The 25,845-nt window shown below is 46.2% G+C and overlaps 1 protein-coding gene across 2 annotated transcripts; it reads right to left on the bottom strand.

Annotated features, from left to right (window-relative positions):
* Positions 1 to 48: 48 nt before the first annotated feature.
* On the bottom strand, positions 49 to 17,889 carry PAX9 (paired box 9). Of its 2 annotated transcripts, none has more exons than XM_007105727.4 (4): positions 17,687 to 17,889; positions 16,299 to 16,925; positions 13,165 to 13,307; positions 49 to 2,111 (listed from the first exon to the last, which is right to left on the bottom strand). In XM_007105727.4, exons 1-4 carry the CDS (start codon positions 17,688 to 17,690, stop codon positions 2,001 to 2,003), a joined length of 885 nt encoding a protein of 294 aa, XP_007105789.1. In that variant the 5' UTR covers positions 17,691 to 17,889; the 3' UTR covers positions 49 to 2,000. The 2 variants fall into 2 exon arrangements, with proteins under 2 accessions (XP_007105789.1, XP_007105788.1); XM_007105726.4 differs by having other exon boundaries at positions 2,020 to 3,122.
* Positions 17,890 to 25,845: the final 7,956 nt, after the last annotated feature.

Below are 25,845 nucleotides of genomic sequence, written 5' to 3'. Positions count from 1 at the left end.
ACACAGCCTTCGGTTGTACATCCTTCCCAACGTGTTTTTTAACTTATATTTCAGCCCAGTATTTAATGAGGGTCGTTAGAAGTAGGACAAAACAAGAGAAATAAGAATGTGTCTGTTGTCCAACTGCATTCTATCCTTCAGGTAATACTCTTGCCTTCTGTGAAAGAGAGCACTGCCTGCATAGAGGCCATGAAATTGAACCTTTAACCTCTCCATGTGGATGGGATGGAAAAGGATCTCTGAAGAGTGCATTTGCCAGGTTAAAAACAACACTTTTACCGCCTAAGAATCAGAGGAAATATGTCAACAGTAACCAATAATAATAATGTTTTAAAAATCAAACAACCCCATATCCCATCCCACTTTCCTTCTCGCATTTTTAAAAGTAGCTTTAAATCATAATGTGCTTTAAATAGCCAATTGTATTTGGGCTTTCTCTTTTTAAATTTACTCCATGTGAATTCACTGTTGCTAAGAAAAAACGTAGGGAAAAAAAGAAAAGGAAAACTTTGATACTATTAATATTAGATTTTTAAAGATACAAGAACTGGAAAAAATATATAAATAGCATAATAACAAGAGATTTCTTAATTTAGATAAAGAAAATAACAGTTATGTTTCCATACAAACAATTGATATTTTTTAAAGACTCCTAATAGCCGCCTAAAAACATCTGATAAGGAATAATTCTGTACCTTATGTCAGTTTTTCTGCATGGCAGGAGAGTCCCTGTACAGTGTGGTTTTAAAGTCTCCACCAAAATGTTGGACTGGTGTTTTGTTCCATTCGGTTTATAGTCTATTTTCTCACCAGACTGGGAACTCCAGATGCCAATAGGAGTTTTACAAGATCAAAGGAAGACTACGGCCCTGAGAGTTCATGTGCCCCTTCTGCGTATTCTCCTGAAGTTAGAATCTTCTGTTTGCAGCGCTGAATTTCGGTTGCTTTAGAAGTAAATGCAGTTCACAGCTCTCTATGAGATATCTGCTGCTTGAAAAAAGCAGTTCCTCGAACACAGCTTGTGTGTCAGAAATCTGCTTACTGTTTATATCCTGGTGATTTGAAAACCTAGCTAATCTAGCCGTCTGAGTTTTAGCTGAGGCCATGAAACCGATGTGACAGAACTGGATTGCCATGTGGGCTGTGCACAGCACAGACAGGAAGAAATCAAAATCACCTAACGAACGCATCTTTAACATCCATATCTAGTGATGTGCCCTGTTAGTTATTGCACAGAATTAATACCAAAAAACCCGCAATATATTAATTTTCCAATAGATGAATTGTACCAATGTTTTAAAAACGTATTTTCAAGCCTATATTGCCAAGCAGGAAGAACTTTCTAAACAGAAGCAATTACAACTGTAGAATTTTGCCCAAGAAATCAACTGTTTTAAAATACAACACATAATCACATGCACACACACACACACACACACACACACACACACACACACACACATACCCCTCAGCTCTATGATTAACACTAAAGTGAAAAACAAATTGGTTTAGAAAGATCCATCAGTTAAACTGTGTCCTGTAACTCCAGAAATGAATAAAGGGAATTTTTAAAAATTAAATAGCATTTGTATTTCTAATACCACCACCAGTTTACCTACACGTGAAACATGCTTCTGTACAACAATGTAAACTTCACAGCAAGCCATTTTTACATTCATTAGAGCAGAATTTTCCATTGTCTTTAAATTACAACATGATTTTGGGCTGAGATTGCTGAACACACAGGTAAGCCAACAATAACAGTACAATTTAGTTTCACAGTGGTTTTCTTAACATAAAGTTCATTTTAAGTGTCTTTGCAAAGCATTTCACATTAAACTTAAGTTTCTAAGTGACTTCCTTTAGAGCCTTGTTCAGATATTTTCCACCCTCTTGTCTTTATATGCTTGGCATGTGTGTTGTTTGATTGGGATACAAAATGGGAGACTGGCTTGTTTTATCTGTGTTTTGAGTCCTCTGTTGTAGAAAGAAAATGTCCTTCATGAGATGTCGAAGCCTTCACTGCACACACAAAATCTGGGGCAAGTCCAGGTCCAGGAGCCTGAGCAGCCCACCACCAAACAGAGACAAAGACATTGCCGGAAAGTCACCTTTGCAAAAAGAAAGGAAAAAAATAGAGAGGGGTGGGGGCAGGGGAGGGGCCTATCCCATGGAATGAAAACACAAATGCACCAGAGTCCATATTTACAAACTAATAGAAAGTATAAACATTATTGTATTTGGAACCAAGTCAAAACACCAGGAGGAGCTAAATTCAGATATTGCTTAAGTTATACATATATTTTCCAACAAAATATGCCATCTGTTAAAAATAAACAACGGATCACTCAAGTCAATTATTGATTGGTTTCCTAATGATGAATTAAGGATTATTTTGTTACCTTATTTGATTAGAGGGTGTAGCATAACTTTTTCTATACCTATTTTCTTTTATTGATTTTGCAAAATCTCAACAATTGCACGTTTCAGAAGTTCAGGTTGATTTAGAATAAATATACACATGTGGTTTTACCAAAGACTAGTTTTAAAAGTTCCTTAAGCCCTTTGAGGGGTGCAGGTTTCTTCACTACGTTAAAACAGTGTGTGGCCAACACAAACGTCTCATTCAGTCCTTAACATTGCTTTTGTTTTTAACTCCTACAGTCATGTCAGGTGTTCTGTGAGAGAGAAGTTATGGTAAGAGATATTTAAGTGTCATCAGCACAGAGGATGTGAGTCCGTAAAGCCAGCTTTCGAGGCAGGAGGGTTGGAGGGCAGAGGGGTGGGATCCGAGACCAGGGAAGAAGGGGAGGGTGTGCCGAGAGGTGGGGGGGCTCGGGTGAAGCTGCGGCAGACGGAATCTCCCATCAGAGTGCGGAAGCCGTGACAGAGTGGCTACCTTCTCGGGCTGCCTGCATTCCCTTGAACGCCAGCGACGCGGGAATGTCACAGTTGTGGGGGGAAAGTGGGGTGCCACTGGCATGTTGCCACCCGTGTCCAGCAACATAACCAGAAGGAGCAGCGCTGTAGGTCATGTAAGGCGACACTTGGGCTGGGGTAGGATAAGGAGCCATGCTGGATGCTGACACAAAACTGCTTACAGCTGGGAGACCATTTGGTGCCTAAGAGGAGTAGGAAAAGAGAAGAGGTGAAAATAATCACATTAGAGCGGTTGACATTTCACGAGTTCTTAGAAAGAAGCAGAATGTCAGTTCTGAGTAGTAACTTAACAATATTCTGACCCTACTTTCTGATTTTTTGTTGTTGTTGTTGTTTAGACTTGACTCTTTTTATATTCTAAATGCACTCACAGTCTTGCTACTTAAACATATTCTTTCCACAAAGATTTTGAGGCGGCTACAACCAGAAAATTCACAGTATTTGCTTTTGCTACTTGGAATTATAGGAAGGAAATGCAGGGTGAGAAAAGAATTAATTGTGATTAAGTACTCTTAGAATCCATTCAGCTATCTGCCTTTGTCAACCCTCCCCATACTTCAGTTTTGTTTGACTCTTTTGTTGAGGCATTTGTGAAGGGCCTGGTTGGTATAGCTTTCATTTCCAGTAAAGAAGGGCAGAGTATGGGCTGTCACTTTAGAAACTCAAAATGAGCATGACCTTTGTTAAATAAAACGTGGGCCATATTTTAAAACACCATGTTGAAAATGCTTGTTGGACGAAGGACATGCAAAATCAGGCAGTTTGTCTATAAGGGTTTTTAAATGACAATTGGGGGTATATTTTCCAGAGCTATTTTATCAAAAAGGAAACTGTCAGAATATAAAAGAATCGCATATGCATGGTTTTGAAACTGGAAAATTTGCTTGCTAAGTTTTAGGGCCCTGTGATCTGAATTTTTAGAAGCCCCATGGATAAATCTCTTGAAATGAATTTAAATGTAAAATGTTAGTTTGCAAACAAAATGCAGCAACGCTGGCAGGCAAGTCTGCCTAGAAGCCAGTGTTCTCTTGGCAACCAATAAATTATTGTTGGTATCGTTACTATTAACAACACCAAAAACACCCTGATTTCTAATCCTCATTCTGGCATGAATACTTGGCATCCTTCTTCAACTAACTTCATTTTTCCCCCTGAATTTCTACATTGTTGGGGCTTCCCTGGTGGCGCAGTGGTTAAGAATCCGCCTGCCAATGCAGGGGACACAGGTTTGAGCCCTGGTCCAGGAAGATCCCACACCCGGCGGAGCAACTAAGCCCGTGTGCCACAACTACTGAGCCTGCGCTCTAGAGCCCACGAGCCACAACTACTGAGCCCGCGTGCCACAACTACTGAAGCCCGTGTGCCTAGAGCCCATGCTCTGCAGCAAAAGAAGCCACCGCAAGGAGAAGCCTGCGCACCACAAGGAAGAGTAGACCCCGCTCGCCGCAACCAGAGAAAGCCCGCACAGCAGCAAAGGCCCATTGCAGCCAAAAATTAATTAATTAATTAAATTTTAAAAAACATTTCTACATTGTTTAGAAATAAAGAAAATCCTGTTTCCCGGTAGTGATGTGAATAAATAAACATATCACCATATTTCCTAACGAAACTATAATGTAAATAATAGAAATATTATTCATAAAACCAATTTAAGCCTTAGAGGTAAGAAAAGCAGACATATGTTGGATACTTTTTCCAATTCAACTGCAACACAGAAATTGTGTTCTAATTTAATTCATTTGGTTATTATTTTCACTTCCACATCTATGAGAATGCAACAGTGGGGTCTCAAAAATGATTTTCTCAATTTAGAGTAATGCATGGAGTAGAATATATACATGAATGTGATTTAACACTACTTGTGGATTTCTGACAAAATATGAATAAAAGTAGAGGAGTTAACTTTGCGTAGTTCTATAAGAAGACACACCTCATGTTCTTTTTGTCAGAGTGCTTGTTCTTTGAAAAATGGGGAAGAGGAAAGGAAACTGAGGTTTCCTGAATCTGTCCTATGTCCCAAGCACTAAGAAATATCCAACATATTTTATGAGCCTGCGCTCTAGAGCCCACGAGCCACAACTACTGAGCCCGCGTGCCACAACTACTGAAGCCCGTGTGCCTAGAGCCCATGCTCTGCAGCAAAAGAAGCCACCGCAAGGAGAAGCCTGCGCACCACAAGGAAGAGTAGACCCCGCTCGCCGCAACCAGAGAAAGCCCGCACAGCAGCAAAGGCCCATTGCAGCCAAAAATTAATTAATTAATTAAATTTTAAAAAACATTTCTACATTGTTTAGAAATAAAGAAAATCCTGTTTCCCGGTAGTGATGTGAATAAATAAACATATCACCATATTTCCTAACGAAACTATAATGTAAATAATAGAAATATTATTCATAAAACCAATTTAAGCCTTAGAGGTAAGAAAAGCAGACATATGTTGGATACTTTTTCCAATTCAACTGCAACACAGAAATTGTGTTCTAATTTAATTCATTTGGTTATTATTTTCACTTCCACATCTATGAGAATGCAACAGTGGGGTCTCAAAAATGATTTTCTCAATTTAGAGTAATGCATGGAGTAGAATATATACATGAATGTGATTTAACACTACTTGTGGATTTCTGACAAAATATGAATAAAAGTAGAGGAGTTAACTTTGCGTAGTTCTATAAGAAGACACACCTCATGTTCTTTTTGTCAGAGTGCTTGTTCTTTGAAAAATGGGGAAGAGGAAAGGAAACTGAGGTTTCCTGAATCTGTCCTATGTCCCAAGCACTAAGAAATATCCAACATATTTTATCGAATAATTGGAACTGACAAATTATATCTCATTTTAACCTATTGAGTTTATAATAATTACAAGATAATTTATAATGAGTACAAAGCAATGTTCAATTGAAATTAAAATGTGTTACAAAGGATGATGCTTTGTTTCTTAACAAAGAAGCCATTGCACATCACTGTTGAATATAAATGAAATAGTATCCTCTTTTTATACAAAAGAATATAGATTAAGGAGTTTAGCCATTTACCATAGGCCAATCAGCAAGTCCATGGCCATGTGTTAAAAGAAATTATCATCCCTGTCTGCTGCAGGATCCTCTGTACCAAATCATGCTACTCTCCCAGACAATTAAAAGATAGATACAATTTAATTTCAAACTAGAGCACCTTTTTTGGTAAAAGATTCTTTCCTCTTCTAGAACCTGATTCTCATTCTTAGATCCTAATTCTGTTTCTTAACTTCTAAAAGAAACTCTTTTTCCTGCTTTCTGAAAATGGCTCATTAGAAAATGGCTCAGAAAAGATACACTTTAAGGCTCTCAACAGATGAGTATGAAGATAGACAACTGTCCAATTGCAGAAGAAATTTAGCATTGCATAGAGATTTTATTTCTGATCACTATTATCTAGAATTTTCCCAATAACCTAAGAGAAATTAGTTTGGAAAGGGATTGTTCCAATTCAGTTATGGAAAGGTGTTTGCATCTATATTTGGCCTCTTCCATTCTAGCATTAATTAATATTTTATACTATTTGTGCCAGTGTGCACCAAGAATCATAAAATAAGAATGTTAAGGTTGAAATTACTTTTAAAATAATGAAAACCTTTGCTCAACATTTTCCAAGTACATAGGTTAGATTATTTAGTATAATACAGAAACAGCATATTGTTTAGTAATACATTAGCAGAAAAAAAAATGTATTGGTGAGTTCTATTTTTCATCACAGCTAAGTTTTTCCTACTCATTCTGTTTTCTTTATATTTTTTCTATCATTCAACATTACATGTCTCTCTGAAATACTTGCTTTGCTGTAGTCCCTTTCCCTTCCTTACACCCCTGCCCTTGGAACCACTGCTCCCTGATGTGACCCCCTTATTTGGGGCTCTTCAGCCATTCTGATGTAATGTCCACAATCCCTTACATGGGTCCACTTCTTTTTGCCCAGAGATGTTCTCCCTGAAAAGCCAGGCTGGACTGGACTCTCATTTTAGATACTGCTCCTAGGATTTTGGGGGGAGGGAAAATGTTGGATTTAGGCCCCTGTTACCTTCAGGTGCCTTACTTACTCCGTAACTACATTTGTTTGTCAGGTGTAAAAAACACTAAGAGTTCTTTCCAGATTTGTCCATTTTCTATTAAGGCAAACTTGTTTTTTATGCTATTAGTCCTGTTAGTTTGAAATATTTCAAAGTCCTCTAAAATCTGCAATATATTTAGAGTCATTTTAGTGACGTGGGCTCCTCTGTACTGCGGAAAGGAAAGTTGGGAAGGGAAGCTCAGAGAGGTTTGACATCCTCGTCTTGTAGAAAAAGGCAAGGGGAGGCTAATAAAGTGTTTGCTTAAAAGAAAAAAAAAAGAAATCTTTAAACTTAAACAGTTTAAAAATAGCTCTTAGCTTTCCCTCAGGTTAAATTATGACCTAGATTTGGGGTAGAAAAGTTTTGTCTTAATTTCCGTTTTTACTTTTAAAGTTCAGATTTAGAAATTTTAAAAAATGGCATGAGCAAGATAAGAGAACCATGCTTTAGCTAAAACGTACCTGCCACCTTCACTATTCATTCATTCTAGTAACTCAATAAACACATCAATTTTCTCACTATTAATTCTGAAACATGACATTAGTAAAAGGTATAAATCTCTACAGGTAAAGTAATTGTTATTTATGATGCAATCACTGAAAGAGTAAAATTTTCCACCACAAAGGAAAACAACTACAGGTAGCATTGATGTTTGTTTATTCTTTCCAATAAAAGAGTACATGACTTAAACTTCCCAAATCTGTTTAATGTTTTCAGTGAAGGGCATGTAATTAATCTGAAAAGCTAGTTAGGCTGAGTAGAGACTACCAAATGTAGACCATAAATATAGTGGGAGCAAACATGCTAAATTACTCTATTTAATTGGATTGTAAATATGATTTATAAATCGACCAACATATGGAATCTCCAGGGAAGAGTAGACAAATTTTCCAAATGAAACCCCAGCAATGGGCATGTAATGGAAATCTCATTTTTGAAAATGACTTTACCTAAAGATTCCATAAATAAAACCTCAATCCATCAACCCCTTTTTCATGTGGATCTTCCATGAAAGCCCTGAGAATCCTTTCCTCTAAAGAACTGTACAAGGGTCCTCCCTAAGGCAAACTATCTTCTACCTAATGTTGAGAACGAGATTTACTAATACAAAATAAAATAGACCAAATTGTATACCCTGGAAAAAGTAAGTTCCTTGCTCTGTTGAATGTTTCTAGAAAAAGATGGATTTTTATCCCACTGACATTAAACGAAAGAGTCCAGAAAAAATACATAAGATGCAATGTAGTCTAGTTAAGGTCATCACAAGAGAGAATGAAAGTATGAGTTTTCATTGCATTTGTTCTAAAATGTTAGAAATACAGATTTGCCAGTTTTCAAAAATATTCCTAAGTGAATATGTCGAGAAGCTATAGTGGCAGAGAGCTAGACAGTAAACAATTTGAGGACAGGGACTTGTCTTTAATCATCTCATATTCCCACAAAATGGGACACATTATAGGCGTTTCATAATCATTTGTATACTTAAGTTAGTGCAGCCTTTTGAAAGCAAAAGATGTGTTGCTCTTGCTTTTAAAAAACAACAACAAGAAAAAAAAAAACTGTGCACCCTTTATCACAGAACAAGCATTACACTTTAAGTAAGCAAAATGAGTAAAGCTGTTGAAAAGGTAAATAAAAGTTGTAACGTAGCTATTTCATTATTTGATTTATGGTCATTCCATTTATTCCCCACCCCACCCCCAGAGAAAATGGAAATGCATTAGTATCCAAACACTTGTGACTGTGAAAAACTGGTATGACAACTGTCTGGCAATTAGCTGTTATAGACTATTCTTCAGATGCTGGTAGTTGTCTACTCAACATTTTTTCTCCTGAAGAAAATGCAAATAGCAGTGCCAAGTCTTCTATCCCCAGTCTTTCATCCACTCATCAGTTCTACCTGGTTCTTCCCTTATGACAAAATCAGTTTACCTTGGCCTTATAATAAAGTAGGTTCAGCCACAAATAGAGATGTGCTTCACCTAGAATTTCAACCTCGATATCATAAGCAACAAAAAGCTTCAGATCTGAAAATAAACAAGATTCTCTCTCTTTTTTGGTAAAATCATTTTTCTGACTGCTGTTCTACCCTTCTTAATTCGTTATGCAATAACCTAGTAAAATAAATCTGACAAAATGAAATGACTGTTGTAAATATGGTTTCAACATTCATCCAAAAGGATCTTAATTATGGATAATTGCAGATCTAAATGTCTCTAGATAATGGAAAGCTGCTATTTAAAATGTTTTTCTAAACTTTATTTTTCCAAAATGTTATTAAAATTAATGTAGCCTTGAAAAAAATTTAAAACGCTTTTTTTGTATTTTATATGACACATTTTAGCGATACATAATCATTAATTTTGTTTTAAAACATAGTTAAAAGTTAATCAGGTCAAAGAATATTTTTCATAATAAATAACATGAATTTCAAAGACTATTGGCATTTGCCTAAAATTGCATTCTCTACAAAATTATAAATTATTTAACACAAAGTTAACTTTGTTTGATATGAAGAAAAATCCATGGCAACTTCATTTATATTTTCACAAGAACAGTGTGTCTGCAAGGACAGCCAGTCTGTTAAATAATGCACTAGAAAATTATATTCAGAATGCTGAAATACTATCTTTATTTCAAATACAATATACAAATGAATGTTTCATAAGAATTTCAGATTAATTTATGTATCCAAATTAAACTCCTTTCGCATCTCATTTAACTCTGAACTTTTTCATAAATTCAAGTATTTATAGACTATTCTCCATTCCTGAGATCTCAATTTGTAGCTAATTTTATATTTAACTTGCTGTCTGAGTTGATGTATACTACCCCAAAATGAAGATACTCAAAGATTATAAATCTACCATTCAGGTTACTTTAATTAGAGTACCAGATATTCATTTTTTTCTGAGAAAGCATGCCCAATTACACAAAGAAAATTTCAAGAACTATACAACTGTTTATAAACTGTTAGAATGAGGCATTAATTCACTAAGTACCATGTATAAGGGTAGGTCTATTCCAACCTCATGTTTCTCTGTATGTTTTTGTTTTTGTTTTTTTGCCATGCAGTTGCATTCAAGAGAGGTTTTACACTTTCCACAGAAAAGGACCAGGGGTTAGGAACCAGAGAACATTACTGTCATTCAGAGTTAGATGAGATTAAAGAGTTCTAGCCCAATATTAAATGTGGGTGAAAAAAGCCAAAATAAATATCCTTTTTCTTCTATCCTCAAAGATAGACAATAAGGACTTCTGAATGGCACTATAAAATATCAATTACAGTGTAATATTAAAGTGTACAGTTTGAATATTCTAAACTAATGTTTTAAAAACAAGATAGATGTGTGCATAAGGTTCTAATTACTAGCGATCGGGCATCTTTGCAGTTTAAGCTGAAAACAGAAACTCTAGATTACAGTAATCAATAGAACCTATGATCAGTTGTCAAGTCAGCCCCTTTGGTAATTTTACAGGTATATTCTGACAAAGGATTATGCTCTAAATCCTATAATCCTGAACCCTTGATTTCCTCCTTTATATACTAAAATGAAACTGAGATTATATAATACTACACTATTTAATAACAACCATAAATGCACTAAAAGTATTATGTGCAAAATTTTTGAGAATTTTCTTTTGCCAAAGACTTTCAATTTTTGTTTATAATACAAATAGAGGAAAGTTTAACCTAAGTTTACACTAGGGTTGTGGAAATGTACATATGCTGATAACATTTTGAAAAATAACTTTAAAAAAATAAAACTACCCTTTGAATATTTGTAGGGGAAATGCATATATGTATGGAATACACACACACAACACACCTTACATTTGCATGTTTGTTTATGAGCAAGTTTTAATGTATAATTTTACCCCCAAGGAAATCAACATCTAAATTCCAAAACTGCTCACAAAATGACACAGTCTAAGTGTATGTGTCTACTTAGCACACCTTCAGCATTAAGCACTATTTTGATAATTATAATAGAGTAGCTACTGATTTAATTATGCACAGAAATTTTTCAAGTTTTGATATTTTATATCATTTGTATTCTCTTGCTACATGGCAATGCAGAAGATTAGCATATTGCCATTAAGAACTTTCCAAACAAAAGTTTGATACAAATGTCTTTTTCTTCTGCAAAAAGATTTTAACTTGTCCTCAAGCATTTAGAACAATACTTATTTGGCCACTTATTTAAGTTACTTACTCTTATAAATCTGATAATTAAGTGACTTGATATTCACTGCATAAAATGTAATGGATTTTTAATGTTCAGAATATACAGGATAGATTACTTGACGCAGTGTTCTATTTTTATTTTAAAGTGATTAGTTTCATTTTGAAGCGTATGTATTAACTAACCATTTCTAAACAAGATAATACACTAGGTCTATAATTCAAGGGAGTAAAAATAAAAGTAACCATAAAGATTTTTGGATTATGACGCTGCTTTATATATAAACTGGGTTCATCAACTACATGTGGGAATTAGAGACCTTTATTTTCAACTCTGTACTTCACAGTGTTATTCCAGGAAATGATGACCTAATAAACATTACCGAGCACCAATTAAATGCTTACTACTCTGTATGCTAGGTGCTTTATAGATGCTCTATTGTTTGTAACAAAATACCTTGACACTTTTTGACTATGAGCTGGCTGACCGAAGTATATTCTGACAAAAGAAAAAATTTCTTGTTTTTTGAGTCAATCTCTAACGCCATTTCTATCATGGTAATATTTAATGAATGCCTACTATGTGCCCTGTGGTTGCATTATCTCATTGAAATTTCACCTCTCTTGAGGTTGGCCCTATTATTTCCCTGTTTTATAGATGAAAAAAATGGAGGCTCTAAAAAGGTTGATAACTTGAGTAAGTGGCAATGGTGCCATTGTACATAATGCCTCTTCTTTACGAATTACCTGCTCTTCTGTGGAAGGTAGTGACAAACTTTCTTAACAATTTCTCTTTGGCATTCTTTACAGTAGAAGGAGATTCAGGAAAGGGACCCTCCTTCCTTGCTATTTTCTGTGATATTTGTCATGGGAGAGCTACTAATATATATGGGATTCTGTTTTAACAAAATAAGGGAGGGAAGAGGAACTGAAAATGGGGTTTGTTAGGGAAAATAAAGACTAGGATTTTTTTTTCCCAATTGAATAAACGTTGCAAGTTCCATTGCACTTTAAAAGTTTATTTTAACAGATAAGAAAACATTAAAAGTTTTAAGATTTCAAAATAATAAAATGAAAACTGGGTATTTTGAGGCTTTGGATTGGAGTTTGGTATGAATCAATTTGCAAACCTACACAGGTCTGCTCAAAGAAACCTTACGCTGCTTTAAGGTCCAGGTTTGTTTTTGTTGTTGGTGTTGCTTTTTTGAGAGCTTTGAACTCCTGACTCCACCGTGGTGATGAATTTAGACTCAAAACTCTTGGGCTTTTATTGTTGTGGTTGCTTAGTTTTTCTCAAAGGAAAAAACAAAACGAAACAAAACACGGGTGTTTTAATTTTTCTTTTGGAGAATTGGGGGAGGGAGAGAGGGAAAGAAAAATTAAACGGTCCACAGCCAGCCCGTATAATTTGAGGTTTTCTCACTAACCTCCCTGGGGAGATTACGACGTGACCTTTAATCGGGAAATGGTAACTTTACGCAGTTTATCTGCTTGCCCTCTCCTCGCCGTCGCAGGACGAGCCACGCGCGCCCGTTCTCTGGGAGCCGCGGACCGTCCGCGCTGGAGGAGCCGCAGCGGCGCGCCCTCGGGCATGCAGACCGCTCGTCCCGCGCGCAGCTGGGAACCCACGGCCGCTCTCCCGGCCCCTCGGAGGCGCCTTCCCGGGTAAGTGTACCCCGACGCGAGCCGCGGAAAGGGCTTCAGGCGCGACCTCCCCGCGCCTCCAGCGGCCGAGCAGGCCCGGAGGCGCTTCCAGGGCCGCGGGGGTCGAGGCCTCACTACGCCCTCGCGGGTCCGGGCCTCCGTCCCGCTCCCATCGCCCTGGCCTGGGGCTCGTGGCCGCCACGGGGAGTGGACCTGGGCCTCTCCTCGGTCGAGGCTCCGAGAGGGGCCCGGGGCCTCCGTCGCCCGAACCCCCGCGGCCCACCCGGCGGGGCCCTCGCCTCCTCACCTGAGCGTACTTGGCTTCCTGCTCCAAGGCCCCCTTCTCCAGCCCGTTCACCGCGTGCGGGGCGGCGGCGGGGAAGTTGCTGCGGCCCAGGCTGCTCCACTCCTCCACCTTGGGGCTGTGGTAGGGGGAGCTGTCGCTCACTCCTGGGGAGGAGGAGAGGGCGTCAGGCTGGAGGGCCAACCGCGTGCCCCCTCCTGAGACCGGCTGCGAACCCGCGACCCGCGAGCGCGAGGGCTGCGACCTCTGCCGGCCCCCTGCCCTCCGCCTCCCAGGGGTGCGGGAACGGCCTCTCCGGCCGGGAGCCCAGGGCCCGGCCAAGGTGACTCGCCTCGAAGTAGGCCTCTCCCCGCCCTCTCCCCCAAGCCCTCGGGAAGATACGTTTTTCTTTTTCATCCGGCCTTTGATTACCTCCTCGCGTCCTCGCTCCCCCGGGGAAACGAGTGGAAGGAATCTGAGAATTTTCCCCCAGTTTTCCCAAATCGGGGAAAGAACCCGTGAAACTGGATGCGCCGTTCTCCCCATTCCTAAGCCACGGTCCCAATCCTGACCCAGGGTCGACTGGGGTTCGACAAAAATCTGAGACTGGTGCCAACTGAAAAGGGAGAGAGGGTCTCCCAGGCCTAACCGCGCCTATGCTGGCTCTCAAGAGACATCCAGAAAAGCGCTCACTGTGCTGTGGAGATCTAGTACTTAAGTCAACAGATGGAACAAAAAACCTGCAAAGACCTTTGCAAACAAATAACTAAAGGATGCCCACAATATACATGCAAAACATAGGTGCACAGGTTTCTGCCTTCCGTATGTGCCTACCTTGTGTGAGACTACCCTTGATGTTCTATCTCTACACATTAAATACATGAGGTTATGTGCATATGACTTAAAAAATAAATACTACAGTTACCACTGTAAATGCCACCAGTGTCAGAGATAAGGTTATAGGTTTTCTTTTTCAGTGAAACAAAAGGTTAGGATAATTAAAGTATAAGTATTTTGGAAAAGAAAGCCATCAGCTATCCTTTATGTTTTTAATAGAGATGCAAAGAAAATTATACGGGCGTAAACTGATTACCACGATACCTAGAGGTGTACATATTGAATCACCGGCATCTTTAAGTGAGCAAGTAGAATTTTAAAAAGATATTTGAAAACTATGAGCAGTTGGTCTTTGGGACCCATGGGTGGAGGACTGAATGAAGTTTGACAAAACTACTACAACTTGATTTTAAATACTTCCATCTGATACAGTGCTTCAAAGGGGCACTCCTTTTGTAGAAACGATCATTGGTAGAACTAATCATTTTATATTTACAGATTTGTCAGAAAACAGGTTGTTTAAAGTTGGCATCCAGAATCAACAACATGTAGAATGAAGAGTTGCTCCTCTCCATAATCTAATACTTTTTCAACTGACATTTGGTCTGATTGTAGGCTCCCTAGGGAAGAAAAGTTTTCTTTTCAACTCTGTCAGTCTTTTTTCACTATGCCTCCCCCTCTCCAAAGAATTAGATTGTGTTCCAATTTGCACCAGGAAACTGTATTTTGGCCCAGAACTGCCAGTCTCTTCTTGCCTTCCCAGACAAAAGGCAATCGGTGGGCACAAGCCTGAAGTTATCTTAAGAAATTGAGATCCCCCTGCGCGCCCCCATTTCTGCTGATCTCACACTTTCCCATGAACCGGGGCTTCCTTTAAGTGTCAGTGAGGTCAGTTTATCCTATAAATCAAGGGCAAACTCTCTTCAACTAAAGCTCCAACCAGCTCCGAACAAGACAAAACCGGGCTCTTAGAAGGATCTTGTAAAGTCACAGTCAGAAAACAAGAAGATGAGAAATCAGGGCTATGCTTTAATTATTTAAAAAGATAATTGTGCCAATGTGGTGGCAACCGAGAAAGGCAGGAAACAATTAAAGGAACTATTTCCCCTTTTCCTATTTAATTTTTCCTCTGCTCTTTTTAAACTTCTGGCTGAGAAATTAGGAAGGTAGGCTCTTTATCTCTGCATTATTTAAATTCTGCGTCTAGGGCATTTTTTACTTTCTTTTCTCCCTACCGAGGAAGAAGTCAACGCTGTTTTTGTTTTGTTTTGTCCTGTTTTAACAACGCAGTAAAAGAAAACAACCTCGGGTCTCCTGCGGAAGCCCGACTAAGCACAAGGGCTCGAGGAATCGTTCTTAGCAAGCAGAAAAGACACTCACCACACGCAAGGTCAAGGGTGAGAAAGGAAAGGCACCACTGAAAACGTGCAGGGACTAGATGTCCACTCACATTCCCGGGGACTGGGGGACCCTAAAGGGAAGCGGCAGGCGCGGGAAAAATGGGAAAGAACAGAAAAGAGGACAGCATGGAATCGTCGTGAATTTTCTCTTCATCACAGCGGTAGTTGGTGCCACTTCCTAAGACATATATGTAGTGAAATCTGTTAAGGTAAAAAGTGTCGGGGGTGGGGGGAGGAGGGGGGAGGAGGGGGAGGACAAAGAGAGAAATAAAGCAGAAAATTAGTCCCAGAATGAGCAATGCTGTAACACGCAAGTTACTAGTAGTAACTTCAGGACCTCCGTTTCCGAGGAAAATGAAGTGAAGCATAAGAATGAAACCAATTAGGTGACATTTGAACTTCCTGCCTGAGCAAATTTGGTCTGATTGCCAGAATGCAAGAAGAACACTGCAGTTTCCACAGGGTGCCCGACTCCTCGCGGCCGCATCTGATCCCCAAACAAGCTGCCCGCAGCAGTGTCTGCAGCCGGCAGCCCCACGCCTGCTCGGGCCTCTCCGGCTGCGCCCCAAGTCCGGCCCCGGCGGCGCTCTCCAAGTGAGCGAGCCGGTCTGAGGCTGCGGCGGCGCGCGAGGCGGGGGAGGGTGGAAAATGCGAACCATGTGTCGGGGATGGGGGGATGCTGTGGGTCTGGTCGTTTGAGATGAGGCAGTAGACTGCGTGTGGCAAGGAAACTAAGGGCATGAATTTCACGTTAATGAGATCAGGACACCCCCTGGGAGGGCCCCTTACGTTCCCAAAGGAAGAAGCCTCAGGCGGTGGGATAGACGCGGGCCCCCCCCCGGAGGCCGCAGATACAGAGACCCCAGAGAGGGTGCGGAGGGAAGCTCTGCACATCCACACATCCGGTCCCCGAGCCCTTACCTTGGTCGGTGATGGAGCGAATGCCCAGGATGTCGGTGACGGAGTGGGAGGAGGGCCAGGTGCGCGGCATGGCCACTGAGCCGGGGATGGCGGGCACGCCGGGCGGCGTGGGCACCTTAGCCGCGGCCGCCGTGATGGGGCTGGGGTACGAGTAGATGTGGTTATAGGGCAGCGCCGGCTGCGGCGCCGGCTGGTGCTGCTTGTATGAGTCGTAATGGCCCTGTTGGGCCAAGTTGCCGATCTTGTTGCGCAGGATGCGGCTGATAGAGCTCACCGAGGGCACGTTGTACTTGTCACACACGCCGTCCGCCAGTAGGCGGTCCCGTATCTCCCAGGCGAAGATGCCGGGGTCCCTCTGCTTGTAGGTCCGGATGTGCTTAACCACAGTGGGGGTGGTGACCCGAGGCTTGCTGCCCCCAATGGCCCCTGGCAAGATCGAGCCTGTCTCATTGTAGCGCGCCAGGATCTTGCTGACGCAGCCGTGCGAGACCCGTAGCTGGCGGCTGATGTCACACGGTCGGATGCCCAGTTGGGCCAGCTCCACTATGCGAAGCCGGATGGCGTTGGGCAGCGGCCTCCCGTTCACGAATACTCCTCCCAGCTGGTTCACCTCCCCGAAGGCTGGCTCTGCAAAACGAACACATGGCGCGCGGGGACGCGCATCCGCAGTTTGGGACAAGCGCTTGCCACTCGGCCTCCGCGCGCGTGATGGGACAAGGCGGATACACCCGCCTCGGACTAAGGACCCGGGCGTTCACCAAACCGTAAGGTCCCCGAGCCTTGAGGAACGGCCGCAAATCACCGCGGTCGAGTCAGACCCTCCTCCCTCATTCCGGCAGTGCCTGCGGCCGCTACAAGCAAATGTAGTGGTGAGACGCAGGGCCTCTCCGAGTGCTCAAAAGTCTCCGAAGCAGGCGGGGAAATCGGTCTCGACGCCTGCAAGCGGCTCCTTCTCGCCTACTCGGCGCTAAAGTCCTTGTACCGCTCCCCCTTGATCCCCAGCTCCCCGCCTTGGGACCTGCGCAATTAGACAAAGTCTAGTCTTTTTTTCTGGTTGGCTTTTGTCCCCCCCCCCACCCCGTGTCTGCGTGTATGTGAAACAAAATTTGGTCCGCAACTGGGACCGCGGGGCTTGCTGATGCAACCGCTCCCTACTCTTGAAATCAGAAAATGGCATCAACAGCAGCAACCCAGTAGCCCGCGTTCAGACTGAGCTGCTGTGCGTCGCTGACCCTTAGCGTGTTCCTACAAGTTGTAGGAACACGAGCAAAGTCAATAAGGAGAGTGTGAGCGCTCAGTGGTGCGCGCCCTCGCGCGCCCTCCCTCCCTCCCTCGCCTGCTCCCTCCCTCCCTTCCCGGTTCTGACAGCGTCCCCCGCCGCCACTCACCCATTGCTCCGAGCAGTACACCAACCGGGCCCCAGTTCCGCACTCCCAGAAAGAAACTTTTAGCGTGGCCTCAGTGGCCCGGTGTGTCGCTCCCCCGGGCCGCTGGTGCCTTCGCTTCTCCCCGAGAGGAGGCGGCGAGAGTGCAAAAGGAAGGAGTAAAAGGAAGTCTGTGCCCCGATGAAAGAGGCTTGAGTTCTGCATTTCAATCTAAGCAGCAACGTGGGCTGGGCTGAGCTGGGCCGGGCGGCTCCGTCTATCACTCACTAGGGACACGCCCCCAAAGAGGAGGGCCCGAAGGCAAGCTGCATGATGATTGGTTTGGTCCGTTGAGCGACAGCACAGTCCGGGAAAGTCCTTCCGCTGTCTCTTTCAATCTTGCTCTGCACCTGGGTGACTAAATACAATGAAAAGAGGTGTTTGACACCTTCCCAGGGACAGCGCAAACAGACAGCAAAGTCAGGCTGTTAAAAATGCTGAATAAGCAAATGAAAGCGTTTGGTCTGAGTATGAGAGACTCGAAGGGAGAGGGGGCTGAGAGCACTTCTTTGGGGGAAAGACGGACATCTCAGAATTTAACTTCAAACTCTACGTGGGAAGTGAGCGCCACCGTCTTTGATGGTGGTGATGGTGAGCCTTCTTAGAATAGCCTGTCCTGTAAGCCTCGAGGGGATATCAGGAAAGGATGGCTGTTACCGGCGGGTCCTACCGCACTCCAGCCTACGCCAGGTGGCCAGAGCCCAGGTGTGAGAAGGTAGGCCCATCGGAGAGACGAGGAGAATTAGGGGAGACCAAGCCAGAGATGGAGGCCTTTGTTTCCACCAGGTGGAGGCCTCTCCCCCGGCCTCGTGACTAACGCCCCGCAACAGTCTCTAGGGAGTTCATCCAGGAGCGCGGGGTAAAACCCTAGCCTAGACTCCAAGCAGGAACGTAGCCACACGCGGCTAAAGCAAGCGCACAGCCAACGTCGACCAGTTGCCAGCGCATGGGGCACTGTCTGCAGAAGCCAGCGCGCCGCAGGGCTCAACCGTGTTGCCGGTCCGCTGGCCCTTGGTGCTGGCCGAGGTTCTCCGGTTTTCCCCCACCAGTGAACCACTACAAAGGGCTTTTGTTTAAATATGAGAAAGACTTGGTTCCAAGAAGGTGAACACTGAGCCTGCACATGTATGTGATTCCCACGTCTTCCGACTAGCTGCCAGAGGCCCTGCAGTTCAGCCTACCTTCTGAATTTTCACTTTCATTCACGCTAAGTCTAATCCAAAGTGTACAGTATTCTTTTTGGCAGTCAAAGTTATTCACATTTTGAGTACCGGTTATGGAGAATGCTAATCAAAATCAAAAGCAAGATGGGGAACATTTTTAATGAACTTGGGAGTTTGTACTGCTTTTGGTCGAGGATACTGATACTGCTACTTGACAGTCATACGTTAGCTCTTTCTTGTGCACACAGGTTTCGGGCTGATTGTCCCACAGTCCCGAGGGATAGGCTCTGGTTTACACATAGGGAAGCTGACTGGGCCCCGATCCGGGCCAGTAAGTGACAAGAGCCCAGGAAAAACTCATGATCAGCTGTGCTTTTTGAAACGAACAGTAATCTCCAGATCCTCAGGTTTCTATGGCGGGGGTGCCCTCTAAGTTGAAATTTACAGGTAGGAAAGATTTGAAAGATAAAGGAACTATGAAGTCAAACATCCTTAATTCTTTACAATCAGGTTCTTGTGGAAAGTCCCACAACTAGAAATACTTGAACTTATCTGCCTTTTTGGTTGTTGTTGCTGTTTCAATTGTTTAAAATCTCGAAGTTTGACTTGACAGCGATTTCACCCCGGTCTGACCCGCAGTACCTGTTGTGTGGCACCCCCTGGTGCTCTACAACTCGGAGGTCCTTTGTGGATCCCAGATTTTAAAAGCAGCAGCTCCTTCTTGGGGCAATTCAGTTGAGTCTGCGGTATCTGAGGGGAGTATACGATTTTGCCTGAGGCTTGTGCGAAGGAATGAACGTGCTGGGCATCTTGATCAAGAGTCCCCCGACCCCTCTTCCCCCTCGCTGACACACACTGAGTAGCGACCCCTGCGCAGACTCTGTGCCCAACTGTTGGGTGCCCAGTGGTCTTTTCTCGGACTCTGCAGGGCTGCGAAGTTGCTAAAAGGCTGTTCGCCTTCTGACTGGCGAGACCCAGTGCCGTGATGTGTTTCTATGTGCTCTGTGACGGCTTTAGCACCAGCACCAGCCTGGAGTGATCCAGAGACTCGTATTGTTTGGAGCTCTGGCTATAGGAGGACCTAACACACAACTCCCTCTCGTTCGCCCCCAGCTCCCTCAGTTGCCTCGTATTTCCCGCACAGGTTTGCTGATGCCTCTCCATTTCCACCTGTGGTAGCACGCGGTCTTGTCTGAGGTGGATCCCCTGCTCCGCGCCCCTCAGGGCCCAGCATGCCCTCTTTACGCCGGCAAGTGCGGATGTTCGGCACTCTCAGCTCAGCGCATTCCCGAGAGCAGGCGAAGGATCTTGTTTGGGGACACTGAGTATCCGCAGCAACCTGAGGCCCGGGCTCCGGGGGGCAAAAGGAGTCGTAGCTTCAGGGGACAGACAGAGGCGCCCAACCCTAGAGGAAGGGGCTGATGCAGAACCCTCCCAGGACGCACCCTGAGTGCTGTGGCCAGGTAGCCCGACACCCGATGAGCTGGCGACCCGATGAGAGACAAGTGACCTGAAGGGGGGGAAAGAGGGATTGGTGGGGGGGAAAGAGGGATTGGTGGGGGGGAATAGAGGAATGGGGGGGAGGGAGAGAGAGGGAAACAGGGCCAGTAAGCCTCGACCGACAGTGGGCGTAGGGATGCAGAGAAAAAGCCAGGGTCAGTTGAGGTCAGCGCCCCCTGGTTACTGCCTGCTCTGAACCCGGGAGATCACACAGAGATCGGAAGAATTTCGACTAAAGAAATTTAAGACCAAAACCAAAACACAACCAGTAAGGTCTGCAGCTGACACAGGCCGGGGAGAAGCCAAAAGCCCTTCCCAGGGCGCTGTCTAGGCCTCCTCTAAGGAGCGACCCGTTCTCCGGGTAAATATTTACTCAGTGGGAGACTGGAAGCTGGCAGGGCTGGAGGGTGTGAAGGAGGGGGCTACACGAGGTGGAGAGAATCCGTACGGTCGACACTGGCGGGGACAGACGTGTACACCGGCCCGAGGGGAGAGGGGGCCCGGGACCCCAGAGGCGGCCGGGTTCGGGGTCTCGGCTGGGGAACTTTAGCCTGCCTTGCGCCTCTTTGGCTGGACTCCTTCCCTGCCCCTGCGGGCCCAGGCCAGATGCTGTAAAGTCTTCATAAATCTGTCAGCGGTCCCAGTGCTGCGGGCGGTCACCTGCGCCCCCCTCCCCTCCCGGCACCAGCGGGGTCTGAGGAGAGGTGCGGAGAAGGAACAGGAGTCTAGCTCCTTCCGAGGCCGCCCCAGCGCGACCCGGCAGACGGCGCCCGGGGGCTGCCGAGGTCGGACCCGGGAGCGACAGGCTGTGCAGGGAGTGGGGAGCATCCGCCCTCCAACGCGGAGCGATGTCCTGGGCTGCTCCGCCGGGCGCCTGCTTCCCGCGTCCTGCGGGTCAGCTACGACTGCAGACGGGACGCGGGGCGGGGGCCGGGGGGGTGGTATAGCGAGAGAGGGGCGTGTGTATGCGCGGGAGAGGGGTCCTGCTGTTTCCAGCCGCTTTTCGGAAGACTAGAGTTGGCCGAGAAGAATATTAAGGAGCAGATTCCTCCAGCTTGCCCCCTCTGTCGGGAAAAGACAGGACCGAGGGTGAGGCCCAGGCGACGGCGGCCGCCTCTCGCCCAGCCCGGGGAGTTCCGGGGATCGAAAGCAGCCAGAGTCTGAGCTCCTGGACGGGTTTTCAGAGCACAGTTCCTTCTTCCAGTTGTCTGAGGGAGAACATGGTAGAGGCAAGACCTCCGATCCTGTTCCCCCACGGGAGTGCCTCTTCCAGGGTAAGTGAAGGATTGCGCGCCGCGTAGAGAGGAAAAAGAGGCCAGACTTCAACAGTCCTCGCCAAACCGCGCTGCCAACGCCCGGGCCGCGGGTTCCAACCCGGATCGGCCCAATGCTAAGTCCCGGCCCGGTAGGGTCAGCGGCTGCCCTCTGCCCACTGGACCTCCCAGCGTCTGCTGCAGCACGTGGCAGCCGGAGGTGCACCCGGTGCCTAAAGAGAGGGAAGGTCCACCCTGAGCTGCGGGCTGGACTCTATCTGCGCGTGGAGCCGCGGGCGAGGTTGGAGGCGGCGGCTACAGGGAAGAGCCAGGCGGTGTGGGAGAAACAGCCCGCACGGGCCCTCAGCCTCAGCCAGGCCGGGGGGCGGAGGGGGGGTGATGGGGGGGAGGGAGTGTCCAGACACTGACCTGCCAGCCTGTACTTCGCTGGGCTGCGGACGCAGCGGGACCCACCAGCCCAAGTAGAGGCCGCTGGGGCCCCCAAGAGGAGCCTGGAAAATTCTCCGAAAGCCTCTAAGGCCTCTCCGCGTCCTCTCTGCCTTCCTGCTGGTGGTGCTCACGATTCAAGACCCTTTCCCCAGAGGGCAGCAGCTCGCGGGGTCCTGCCAGAGCGCGGAAATCTCGCTGCTGGCCGTGGGATCCGCCCTGGGGGTGCGAGCGCTCCTCACCCTCTTTCTCCTTCCGAGGGCAGGGGAGGGGCTTGTTGCCGCCTGAAACCCGCTTTTAATTCTCCGCCTGCCTGTTTCCGATCACCCAGGGTTGGTTTTTCTGTTTGCACACTCCTTCTGTTACAATAAAAACAATCCACATTTCTTTTCAGTTTCCCCATATTAGCGTCACTCAGTAATTGTTCTCCACCCCCTCCCCCTCCCCCCCGCTTTGAAGGCAAGCGGGATTACTGGTACCCTCGCAGTGGAAGGTTCCCGAGTATATAAGCAAATCTTCCCTAAAGACTTTAAAGTAAAAATAAATAACGGCCCGGGAAATTGCTGTGACCCTAACATCACTTTCTGAACGCAAATTACACCCATTTTTCAGTTTTCAACAGCGGAATTGCTTTCAGAAGGACGGCGTGGTGCCCCATGTGATATGGTTATATTTGTTTATTAACTCCACAAATGAAAGAGAACACATTTTGGGGGCAAGGGGCAAAACTCTAGGCTGCAGAACGGCAAGTGCGATCAAGGATCGGATCCCGGCTGGGGGCAGGGGCAGGGAGGACCCGGGCAGGGAGGAGCCCTGCAGGGACGCCAGGCTGAGCGTCCAGCCAAAGGGAGGGGGGACTTCAACCTGCCTAGTTCGAAGCATTTGTGGAAGGCACATAGCTCGGTGACGAGAGGAGGACACTGTCCGCGGTCACTCTACAGCCCTGAGCTGCGGTGGCTCAAGAGAATTGCTGCTGCATGTGGGAAAAGCAGGCTTTGGGGGTCTTAAAGATCCTGCCCTCAGGGTCCATGTGCGGGCAGTGGGGCTGCTTCCTACTGAAGACCCAGTTGGCCTAAAGACTCCCAGAAAAGAGAAACGAGAGGCAGGCCTTGCCTGTAAGACTAGGTTTCAGGTCTCAAGCAAACACAAACCCTTCGGGTCCCCCACCATGGTCCAGGTTCTGTTGAACGCAGCGTGATTGGGGTTGCCTGCAGCCTTCAAGGGGCTGGAATCAACGTGCGGGCCAGAGTCTTGGTGCTAAGCATCGGCGTTCCCCTCGTTTTCAGTGAGGCCGAGAACCGGGATTCGCTCACTTCGCAGTCCCCTCGGATTGTAGCTGGCACAGTGTCCCCACGAATCGCCTCGGGTCCTGCGCAGCTCCGTGAGTCCTCGCACCCGGGCAATGGACATGGTGGTGGGACCGCCTGGCGCGCTGCTGTCTCGGTGCAGGATTTCCAACCTGTCGCCTTCTCCGGCCTAATTCCACCAACCAGCCCCACGCTGACCCAAAGGACGGAGACTCGTGATGCACTGTCCTCCGCTGTCTCTCCGAAAACAGGAATCCGGGTTTGGGAGCAGATAGTTAGGGTCGTATTCACGGAAATTTTCCCGCGGTCTTTGAGTCCCTGGCTACCTCTCTCCCGGCTGTCACCTCGTCATAGCGCCACCTACAGGTGCAGGTTTGATCGCGCTCCCACAGTAATTTTTGCCAAGGTTGGGGAAGATTGAAAATCCGCAGAACTTCTATAGCCCGAAATTTTTAGTTCTCCCTTCCAATTCCTCCTCCAGCCTCAACTCTCTACTGGGTTCCAAACCTCCGTACCTTTTCCCACCATGCTCCAAGGCGAACCTGAGCATCAGTCTTTTCATGATTCACCAAAAACTCGTCTTCCACGGGATGTCGGGCTGGCTCCTCTCGCGGTCCCCAGGAGGTACTCAGAGCCCTGGGCTATGAACGGTTCCTGCGCTGGGGGGAAAGCCTGAAACTGCAAAAGGCTCTGCGCCTGGAAGGAGAGTGATGGGCCCACCCTTCACCAGCTCATCCTACCATTTGTTGAGGGCTCCAAACGTCCAGCATTCACAACAAACTTTCAAAGGAGGTATTGTCTTTCCCGTTTCAAACAACAGATAAATCAGAGGCTTAGATTAACTAAGAGCACACAAGACACTTAGATTAAGTGAGATCACACTGTGTATGAACCCAACTGTGTCCCCAGTGTCGCTCTCCGAATTTCCCTATTCTGCAGGGACAGCTCACGTTGAAGCCCCAAGAGAACCCCCTTTACCGTAGGTGTCTGCACGTATTGTGGACATTGCCCTTCCCCGCTCCACTACGTAGAGGAGAGAAACCCGCCTAAGGCCGCATTGAGAGCCTGCGGCAAAGAGGACCCGCACGCGATGTCTCCTCACTGTGGGCACAGACTCCACGCCCGCCGAGGAGGTCGGGACTGACGGGGCGAGGGCGGGAGACCTGGATCAGGCTCCGCTGCTGCACTGTTCTCCGCCCCCCACCGGCCCGGGCTACCCCAGCGACCGCGGGGATCCGCAGGGAGAGGGGCACCGCGAGGACCAGGAAGAATGGGAAGCTGCTCTTCGCTGAGATTGGTTCCCCGGCTGCCAGGACGTGCCCATCTGGCTCCCCGTGCGCTTTCAAATCAGTCTACAGGCAGAGAAATCCACGTTTGCCTTTCTTGGGAATTCGTTCTGGTGTGTGCCTGTGGGTGTTTCTTTTTAAGACCACTATAGTGGGGCCAATCTGGGAGGAGCCGAGATGCAATAAAATTAGAACTCGTAATGATCACAGCTAGTTGGGCCCAAGTGCGTCGGAAACACAGGTGGTAGCTAGACTGGCTTTCTCGCCGGAGTCTGGGTTACAATTAGGTTTCCCTTGCTCTGGAGTGCATCTTGGAGTCCGGCTCAACTGTTTTCGTCATCTTAGGTACAGCGGAGAAATCAATCATTTCATTTTAAAAACCATAGTGATAAAGGGATTTCAGCGCACCCTGGGAGAGGTGGCAACCAGAAGAGAAAGCCGCCAGGTTGTTATGGGCAGGGGTCATTTTTACTAGCTTGGGGAAGTGCTCTCTAGCCGTGGCCCACACAGAATTCGCTCTGTCTCTGTCCACTGAGTGGGGATTGGGCATGACGGAGCGGAGGTTGGGGGGCGGTGTGCTAGGGGGACGCCTCCCAGTCAAGGACCTGAACTTTGAAATCCCAGGCTGGTGCTTTCAGATTTTGGAAAGAAACTGCAATCCACACCAGGATCTGTCTTTGCTAGGGCCACCAGAGCTCTGCAGGCCAGAAGGAGCCTAACTCTATTCTTGCAGCAAGAGCCGGTATTCCAGCAATCTTCAGCGTGGGGCGCGAAGGTCCTACGCCACAAATCCTCCTGGCTGTGCCCGTCCTCCCCACTGGATAGGCTCAGGTAGGCTCCTCGGCTCTCTCTTCCTCCGTCTGCCAGCATAGTGTCCCGTCAGTCTAAAAACTCTACCCTCCCCGCGGCCAGCAAAAGAGCTGGCCTCCCACCTCCTCCGCAGTGGCATTTGAGACAAGTTTTGTGCCGAGCCAGTGGGAACACAGAGGGTAACCACTTCGCAGACACGACTGGAAAATAGTTCTGGGGAAATTGAGGAGGGACGTAACAATGTGGTTTTCAGTGAGTACACAGAGACTAAGGAAGAGAAATGTAAAAAAGAAATAAACCTAACCTCTCAAAAGCATCTCTTTTCTAAGCCAAGAGAGATAAAACATGGTGCATCTT

The sequence above is a fragment of the Physeter macrocephalus genome, chromosome 11 (assembly GCF_002837175.3).
Source record: "Physeter macrocephalus isolate SW-GA chromosome 11, ASM283717v5, whole genome shotgun sequence".
NCBI classification, from domain to species: Eukaryota; Metazoa; Chordata; class Mammalia; order Artiodactyla; family Physeteridae; genus Physeter; species Physeter macrocephalus.
Note: the sequence above shows the minus strand (reverse complement) of the source record. Positions and strands in the feature narration are given on the sequence as shown.